The following is a 9,233-nucleotide window of genomic DNA, read 5'->3' on the forward strand; positions in this document are numbered from 1 at the left end:
ACCTGCATTCCTGGGAAATTGTGTAGTCACTAAAATAAGTGACACCACAGGTGAAGTCATAAGTTATACAAATGGATTAATGTAACACACAGTGGGAAAAAAACCAAAAACACACAGGCAGCTACATATTAATCAATAGATTTTATTTACAGAACATAAAAGTATGCAGGTGAAATGTCTCATAGCATTCTGAGAACAGGAAAACATTTCCGCTCCACAATGATAGAAAGAATTAATTTACTGACAATGAATTGAACACAGACTTTTCAGCCCAGACCAATTACAATCGTCGAGTCACAGCCTTCCTTGACCTTTTGGGGCTTGATCCCCTAACAACCCAGCATTTCAGATCACGCAGGTCAGACCAACCCGACATCCCATCAAACAACTGACAGCTTAAACCTTTGCTTTATGAAATAAATGCCATTTGAAAAAGTGAACCACTGATGCTTGTGGAGTTAGACTGTAATCACATACAGGAAATAAAGCAGAGTAGTTAGTAAGGCAATAGCAAGAAATGTTCACAAATAAAAGACTGGATATGATAATAAAACACGTACTATGTACTAAAACTAAGGAAAGGTCCACAATGTCCAACTTAGCCTCCACATTCTCTCTTTGCTCCCAGAGCCTCCGGTCCATCTACACTGAGTGTGGTTGGAAGTCAAAGGGGCAGGTTCAGTTTGTTTTTAGTGATATTATTTTATATTTAATAAAGCCAGATTTGACTTGATGAAGGCATGTGGTTATGATTGTTTGTGTCCTGCTGCACCATATACACAGGACAAAACTCTGGTCTCCAGGTCAGTGTCTACATACAGTTGGTTAGTAGTAGTTAGCTGCACGAGAAAACAAAGCTTTAAAAAAAATAAAATAAAATAAAAAATAAAAAAGGTATACTTTGTTAACCACATCTAGCCAGTCTCCTCCTCACCAATTTCTTGGCTCCAGGCACCCCATATTCATGGCACCCTTCCCCAGAACAATGTGGGGCCTAGGACGCCCACCTCCCCTCTAAATGTGCTTGTTCAAGCAGCAGTTGGCAAAAGCCTCTAAAAATCAATGGACAAAGAAAGCCAGGTGAGAAGATCTAAACCTCTGCCCATGCATTTCAGCAGTAGTGAGTTAGGACGAAGACGAGCCATTTCATTACTAGTGTGCATTTATATCACCAACTGTCAGCAGTTTTTTTCCTTTACATTTTATTCATGTTTATATTATAATATACATATACGTATATTTAAGACTGTGTCCTTTAAATGCAAACGAAGTAGGAAGAGGTCTTGGCAGCACATGAGAAGTTGTGTTCAGACTTGACTTCCATTTGTGTCTTCACTTGTTAAGCTGCCCTACACTTCATTTTTGTTTCCAGCATAAAGCCTGGTCCATGACTTGGCTGTAGACGAGCAGAAAAAGAACAAAAAGAAAAACTGAGTTCAGTTAAATTTTTTGTCTATGAAACACAATTAGCAGGCCAGGGCCTTTAACAAACCTTTTATTGTTAAATATATATACATCTAGCTTCTTTAATTACACTATCTCAGCAACTGCAACTTATTACTACTTGCAACATTGATTTTATTTTATTATAATTTTTGTATTAATGCAATACCTATAAATTGCCACAAGGGACCCCTCTTACATGTCTTTTATGCTACTGTCTCCTGTTACATATTGAGGACAGAAAATTTACTTAGAATTTTTATGTTTTTTCCAAGTCTTTTTAAAGTATATAATTATTTTTTTGTGTAAATCTACGCTGCATATTTCTCTTTTCCAAATGTTGGAGGGGAATGGCCCATTAGACAAGAGCCAGATGAGGTGTAATAATGTCTCTGTGGAACTTGGACAGATCACAGTACTCACCTGTTTCTATGGCTTCAGCTTCATTGGACTTCCACTTCTCTGCAACATCATTTGCTAAGGGATCATCAGGGTTGGGTGCACTTAGTAATGCCTGGATTGAAAGCAGCACTGTGCGAATCTGCAGAGCTGGTGACCATTTGTCTGAGGAAAAAAAAATACTGAGGGATTAATAGGATGAAAAATGGAAGAAATGAAGGTTGCGAAAAAAGTAAAGAAACAGCACATCTACTGCCACTGCAATGAAGAGAAAGTGGTGACATGAAGCAGTAGTGGCAAAAAAGTTCCAGTTCATTCAAAGTCCAAACATCACAGGACACTATACTTACAGGCTTTCCTACAGTAACAAGCCTGATTCAACTGTGTGAAGAAAGAGTAGATAAGTACCTGTAAAGCTGCCTAGAAAGAAACAGACTCTCTCTCACTTCATATTTCCAGCTTTTAGATGAATACATGCCTTAAAAACATATTGCATACCACACATAACTGGAGCCATCTGAAAATGGGTTCAGTGTCAGAAAAAATGCCATGAAGCAAACAATCATACTGACTTACCTTTCAAAATGTCTAGACATATTCTTCCCAGTTTATCTACGTTGGGATGATATATTTTGGTCATGAACCGAACTTTAGGAGCTGCCATCGGATATTCCTCTGGTAAAAATAGTTCAAGTTTAAAAGTGCCTCCCTCAAAAGGTGAGTCCTGAGGTCCAGCAATGACCACATGAAAGTAGCGGGCGTTGGCCTCATCTGGCTCTGCCTTGATGCCTGGGACAGGCTCTGCAAGCAAACGCTGAGTTTCCTGATATTGAAAAAGATAGACATTAGATAGAATGGGATTAGAATAAAAAAAAACAAAACAAATAAAACTTCATTGTCACTGGTTTAAAAGCCCATTCAGACACATGGGCCTGTGGCAGTTCCTCGTTGCTGCAAAAGATTCTGTAAATAACAAAATTTAAAGGGTAATATGAAGGTATGTTAAAGTGACAATTACAAGCCAATACTCAAAAACAGCCATTTCCAAATACTGACTGCAGCCACTTGGAGGCAAAATAATGTCCAAGAAACTATGAGAGTCAAAATAAAGGTGTGATTTAGGCACCTGTGCAAAGTATTAGCAATGACTACATTTTTGAAGCACAACTACAGATTATTGCAATGAATTGAGTTAAAAAAGGGCAGCACTGTGGCATCCTGGTTAGCGCTGCTGCCCCACAACAAGAAGGTTGTGGGTTCAGTTCCCAGGCCTGGGGCCTTTCTGTGCAGAGCATGTTCTCCCCGTGTCTGTGTGCTTACACCAGGTACTCACAGCTTTGACATCATGTTTAGGTTGACAGATGACTCTAAATTGTCTGTAGGTCTGAGTGTGAGTGGTTGTTGGTCTCTGTGTATCTCTGTGTGTTTGCCCTGTGATGGACTAGTGACCTGTCCAGGGTGACCCTGCCCTCGCGCCCCGGAAATGGATAAGCAGATGAATGAGTTAAAAAGTATCCAGATCTTTTTCAAAAACTCTTCAGAAGATTTATATTTAATATTAAGAGTATTGATTGAGAAGATATCAAAAACCCACCATGCATCATCACTATTCGAACAACAGCAATGGAGGGGAGTAGCTGGACTGCACTCTGCATGGCCTTTAGCCTCAACACAAAGGGTGGTGCCGACTGCAACAGTGACTCAATGCTACAAAAGTGAAGACTTTCTGTGCAGTGTGTAACTGCCTTCTACAGGTGACGCTGACTCAGCCACCAAGCCGCAGGAGACCGTTACTGCTGTTTCCATCAGCAACTGCAGCAAGGCTACTCACGAACAATGCTGACACACAAGTGGCCTACAAAAAAACAACACTACTACAACCTATAATGTAGAACAGGAGTAGATATTTGGCCTATGGTACACCGGAAAAATGCCATCGACAAAGAAGATTATATTTTGATTCATTGTGTAGCTCTCTTGAATATCTATGAAAAAAGTGGCATCAAATCAAAGTTTTCAACTGCTGCCACTCTTGTTTTCAACACTCTTTTCCTGAATGCCACTGGGAGTGAAATTCCTGAAATGTTTCAGATAACCCATAGACAAAACCATGCAGTAAAAACACAGACAGGAGAGGCGCTCCCAGTCCCAGTCACACGCTCTGAGGGCTCAAGGGCTCGGCCCAGTAAGTACTGTTCCCAGCTTTCCCACCTTTTCCCACCAACAGTGTCTCTGTGGTTTGCTTATTCACCTACCTGCACAACCTTCACTTAGTTAGCATTCAGGTTCCTAAAATGCATCAATCCAGATATAAGGCAGGCCTCATAAAAACCAGCAAGTTAATATGAAGGCGTCAGTCATCACAGTGATGGTTCCTCCAGAATAATGACATTGTAATGTTGTTTTAAGGTGCTTGTTAACCACAGTGAGGAAAGAAAGAAAGAAAACCTGAAAATACAGGCAAAAAACCACTGGCATGTTCTCCCTCACCTTAGATCGACCTACTAACCAAATGTTGATCTGATAGCAGGTGTTTTTGATTACAGCCCTTTACCTTTTGAGCAGAAAACTTTTGGACAGCACGGCTGTCAAAGTGTGGCGTTTGCATCGTTGTGGTGCAGTATCTGATGAGACAGCAGCACACTGGCTGCTTAAAACAGAGGATGCAAAGTGTCAGATGTCAGTAGCATCTTTGGTGTGATGAGTAAACTGCCCAGCCCTCTTTGGGTCAGACAGATTAAATCACTGATGCTAATGCTGCTGTAGAGTCTTTTTTTGGGGGGGGGGGGGCGATCGAGTAGCATCCCTCTTTAATTATTAGTTTCTACTTAACTAGCCGTGTTATTGTGCTAAGGTTCAAACCCTGGTTAGTTGATAACTGACAACCTGAGTAAAAAGAAAATCTAAATCCTCTACAAGAGGCAGAGGGGCCATCCTGAGTTGATGTGTTAAATGAATAACAGGCTAACCTGCTCATGTGGCCATTTCCACATTTCAAACACAAACACAGCTAACGCGGTTAGCACAGCTAGCTCCCGGGAGCCCTCCATCTAGTTAGCATCATTTAGTCACAACTTGAGAGCACCATCACGCCTGATGGTTACATTTAGACAAGACAAGCGGGACAAAGTGGACAATAGTCCGCCATCTCCCCCGGGAGCTGGTGTGTTTTCAAGCCGCCGTGTGTCGGTGTGTCTGAGGATGAAACGGAAGTTACTTTAGCCAAGCAGCGTTAGCCAGCTGGATGCTAACGCTAGCTCCCGGACGGAGCTCAGGCTGTGTGAGTCTGAAGTGTCCTGCGGGGACACAGAAGTCACCGCCGCAGTTTTTTCACTGTCCAATAATTACCTTAACGATCCTGCGGGGCAGTCCTGCCATCGTGTCTGAAATGCGGGCTTTCAGCTGTCGGTGTCTCCTCTCTGTCGTTGGCATTGACAGCAAACACTGGTCTTCCGGGTCCTGACTCACAGACCGAGCTCCAGTCTCTGCCTCAGATATCAATGTTACTTTGACTTAATTCATATTTTTTGACTCAAAGTCAAATAAAACAAATCAACGTTTTATTCATCCGGTTAATCGTTTTTCTAAAGAAATTAATGAGTACCATTTCTGATTTCTGATGATTTGGTGATGTCCACGCACAATATATAACTATATTTACTTTCTTTGTTTTTTACATGTATTTCTGTTGGATAAAATTTTATTTAGTCAGTAATTTGAAAAATTCAATGGGAAGAATACTTGTAAATGTGAACGTCATTAAGGCAATGATCATTTACAGGGTTTTAAATCCTTATATATGCTCCGATGTTTTCTTTATTTTGTGAGTCCTTTGTGGTTTCTGAATGAACCATGATGCAGTAGAGCAGATTGAAACCTTATATAAGTTTCATTTGTGTCATAGCATCGACTGCACAATAGTGAAGCAGTAGTTGTAATCTCAATCTCAATTTTTAAATTGTTATTTTACTCTTATATTTTACAGGTATATTTCTAATTTTGATGTTTCCCACAACAAAATGTATCACATACATTCATATGACTCTTAAAGAGTGCATTTTTTTATGTGACAATGTTGTTTTAATTTTAAGATGCGATTTTTCCAGCACCAGCTGCTTCTTGCAACTGCCTGTTTTACACAAAACAAACCATGAATTAGACATCACTTCCACTGGCCTCTGGGGCCAGACGGTTCAGCTGCCTTTTCCCTTTTTTCTGTGGCACAGATGAGAGTGGGAACTAAATATTGGAGGGAGTTTGGAGCTCCTCCCTGACATATCTGTGTGGACAAAAACTTTGTCACCTTGAGTGCCAGGCCTGTTACATGGACATTAGTGGTGTAGCAAACTCCGAAGAACTTCACATTTTTCTGACCAAAAAAAAAGGTCCAGGATGAAATTTCGTATCCAACATCCAACCGGTAGGTTTGATATTTTTTGTATTGATCAATCTCTTTGGCTTAAATTGTGTATAGAGCAGAAATGGAATAAGGAATCAATTTATGATTAGTGTTTTTACTTCCCAAAGTATATACACTCTACAAGTCTCTAAAAAATAGATTAGTTAGATTAGTTAGTTAGTTAAATCTGGACTTTTTTGTGTGTGAGTCTTGTTCATATTTAAATGACTCTCACACAAACATCATATGTGTTATATATTATATAACAAATATATATTATATATTATGTTTATATTTAAACCAAAAAGGGAATTTTATAACTTGTGCTAATTTTTCCTAATCTTACTCCTGGGTTAACCACCACATTGTAGCACTGGGCATCTGTCAACAGCTTTTTCTAAAAATTTGTTCATTGCATGTAGCAGGAGAGACAGCTAGGCGAAAAATCTGAGCCTATAATTATCCTATATTATGACTCAGGTCTGTTGCTTTTATTAGTTCAACGCTTTCACTCATTTAGTCATAATGGCGGCTTTTTTGACCAGTCTGACTTTGTTGGATCTTACATCCATCTATTTATGTACAGGTATGTCCATATTAAGAAATATTTTTTGGGATGGCTTAGTTTAAGACAGATTTGGCTATTCTGGCTGACTCCAAATGTGCCTAATGTGTCAAAATGAAATGACTAAGTTTTAGGAAATACTATATAAACACATTAAGTTCCTGAAAAGTATAACAAAATATCAAAAAGCATGTTGTCTCCACTGGTTCATTTATATATTTGGCTGCAACTTATCCACGCTTAACTCGTGCGGTGTGTTTTGACAGTCTGTCTGGGCCACCACACCAAGCCTTTCCATTGTTAACGCACAGAGGAACAGACGGAGCAGAACCTAATCTATTCCCTTCTCTCAGTGAACAGAGAGAACAGACAATATCAGCCACATTACAGGAACTGTTGCTCACACTCTTTGATTTGAGTGGGAAAATCTGTTTCGACAAGGCTAAGCCAAAGTGTGTTACTTAGATAAATTACTGGTCCAACTGATACACAGGGCTTAACTTACTTTGCTAGTCATTTTGGCTTGAAACGCCCTGAGATATGTACTTTTGGCCAGGTATGAACACAACAGGTATGCAGTTCACCCAAACGGTATCTTCTTTCTTTTGTTTCATTGAAGCATTTTTGATGCCTTGGTAAACAGCATTTGACATTTAATAAACTAATATCATTGGAAGAATGATTAAATATACACTTTATTACTTTCTGGTGGAGCGATAGATGACATGATCAGATTTATCTAGTTTATTTTCGTAGAGCTCAATCATATCAAGTACTCACTATGTCTACTGTCACTATCATTTCTTAATTTCTCTCTCTTTTTTGTTTAGCTCATTGGAGCAGACACTGCTACCTGGCAGGTTTATTCATCCTGATCAGCTGCTCTGGACCGGTGTCTCCCTTCCGTGGACCACCAGCTGCAACAGGTCTCCGCTCTGCTTTCTCCGCCACACAAACCAACAGTGTAGTGGGAGGCAAGCAGAGAGCTGTGACCTTCAACAGGCTCATGGTCAACATTGGAGGGGACTTCAACCCAGACACTGGTCACTTCCGCTGCCGGATCCCCGGGGCTTACTATTTTTCCTTCTCAGTGGGGAAGTTTCCAAAGAAAATGCTTTCTGTCATCCTTGTGAAGAACGGGAAGGAGGTACAGGCTATAGCGTACGATGACTATCGCAAGAAAGGAAGGAAAGTTCAAAGCCAAAGTGTGATGATCACTTTGAAGGAAATGGACACAGTGTGGCTGCTTTTACAGCAGAGTCCTCAGTATGCTTTGTACAGCAATGCTGGTCCTTATATTACCTTCTCTGGTTATCTCATCTATGCTGACATCTCACAAACAAGCATCAACAACCACCTGGCCTCATTAGGGATGTCCTACCCGAACTGTCCCCCTCAGGTTGATCCCTGGGCCAGAGGCCAGGCATCAGAGCAGCCACAGAGTGCCTTCTCTGTGGCTCGGACATCCACACTCATGGGTCAGAGTAGCAGGCAGAGGGACAAGCCAGCTCTGACCTTTGATGTGGAGTATGTCAACATTGGGAGCCATTTCAACAAAACCTCAGGCCTGTTCACTTGCCACTTCCCAGGGGCATACTTCTTTGCCTTCACTGTGGGGAAGCATCCTCGAAAGGCTGTTTCAGTGAAGCTTATGACTGGAAAAGGCGAGGTACAGGCCATGGTGTTTGACGAAGACACATCGAAGAGACGGGAGATGCAGAGTCAGAGTTTGCTGCTGTTTCTCCGTCGGGGTGACAGTGTTTGGCTTTACAGTCAGCAGGATGAGCGTTATGCTGTCTACAGCAACCAGGGCAGGTACACAACCTTTTCTGGCTTCTTGGTTTATCCTGAAGATGTTTCAGTTACACCTCATAACAATCAGGACAGAACTCACATATAAACGTCTTTACTCTCATATATATATATATATACACACACACACAAACACAAACAGTGAAGGCCAAAACTTTGGGCACACTTTCCTATTCATTTGAATGAGAAGATGTGTCCAAACTTTTGGCCATTACTGTTTGTGTGTGTTTGAACATTTGTAACCTGAAGATTATTTCTAGGGGGTGATGAAGGAAAAAACTTGAATCTGTGGTCAGTATAGAGTAAGTGCACATTCCGCTTCTTCTTACTTTATTTTCTTAACATTAAATAATGTAATTCCGGGCATATTTGCTGCTGAATTACTCCACAAGATGGGGCTACATTACAATTATGGACACTAACCAACAGGCAACTGGAAATTTTTGAGCTGAGCCAAGAAGTGGAAAGAAGTTGTAAGCCATTTGCTTTATGTACTATATGTTCTACTCAAACATTTTTTTCTGTAAAAAATATTGTGTGGCATGAATTCAATTATGTAAATGATGTAAAGGTTATTGAAAATGAAAATGAGACTTTAATATGGAACTTTTATAT

The 9,233-nt window shown here is 40.4% G+C and overlaps 2 protein-coding genes across 2 annotated transcripts; one reads left to right on the forward strand and one right to left on the reverse strand.

The window, feature by feature from the left end:
• Nucleotides 1–128: 128 nt before the first annotated feature.
• Nucleotides 129–5,298, reverse strand: ube2na (ubiquitin-conjugating enzyme E2Na). The gene is made up of 4 exons (XM_029523253.1): nucleotides 5,191–5,298; nucleotides 2,419–2,665; nucleotides 1,867–2,007; nucleotides 129–1,396 (listed from the first exon to the last, which is right to left on the reverse strand). The coding sequence occupies exons 1-4, from the start codon at nucleotides 5,272–5,274 to the stop codon at nucleotides 1,350–1,352; spliced, it is 519 nt and encodes a 172-aa protein (XP_029379113.1). The 5' UTR covers nucleotides 5,275–5,298; the 3' UTR covers nucleotides 129–1,349.
• A 2,066-nt stretch (nucleotides 5,299–7,364) lies between these two features.
• On the forward strand, nucleotides 7,365–8,706 carry c1qtnf13 (C1q and TNF related 13). The gene is made up of 2 exons (XM_029522419.1): nucleotides 7,365–7,377; nucleotides 7,637–8,706. The coding sequence occupies exons 1-2, from the start codon at nucleotides 7,365–7,367 to the stop codon at nucleotides 8,704–8,706; spliced, it is 1,083 nt and encodes a 360-aa protein (XP_029378279.1).
• Nucleotides 8,707–9,233: the final 527 nt, after the last annotated feature.

Source organism: Echeneis naucrates, chromosome 16 (genome assembly GCF_900963305.1).
Source record: "Echeneis naucrates chromosome 16, fEcheNa1.1, whole genome shotgun sequence".
Classification (NCBI taxonomy): domain Eukaryota; kingdom Metazoa; phylum Chordata; class Actinopteri; order Carangiformes; family Echeneidae; genus Echeneis; species Echeneis naucrates.

What these genes read in the sequence shown, in the direction of transcription:
- ube2na (XM_029523253.1), bottom strand. Translation starts at nt 5,274, where the DNA reads ATGCCAACGACAGAGAGGAGACACCGACAGCTGAAAGCCCGCATTTCA. An exon ending in TGCCCCGCAGGATCGTTAAG is followed by an intron (nt 2,666 to 5,190) that starts GTAATTATTGGA and finishes TTTCAATATCAG; the next exon opens with GAAACTCAGCGTTTGCTTGC. An exon ending in ATGTCTAGACATTTTGAAAG is followed by an intron (nt 2,008 to 2,418) that starts GTAAGTCAGTAT and finishes TTTTTTCCTCAG; the next exon opens with ACAAATGGTCACCAGCTCTG.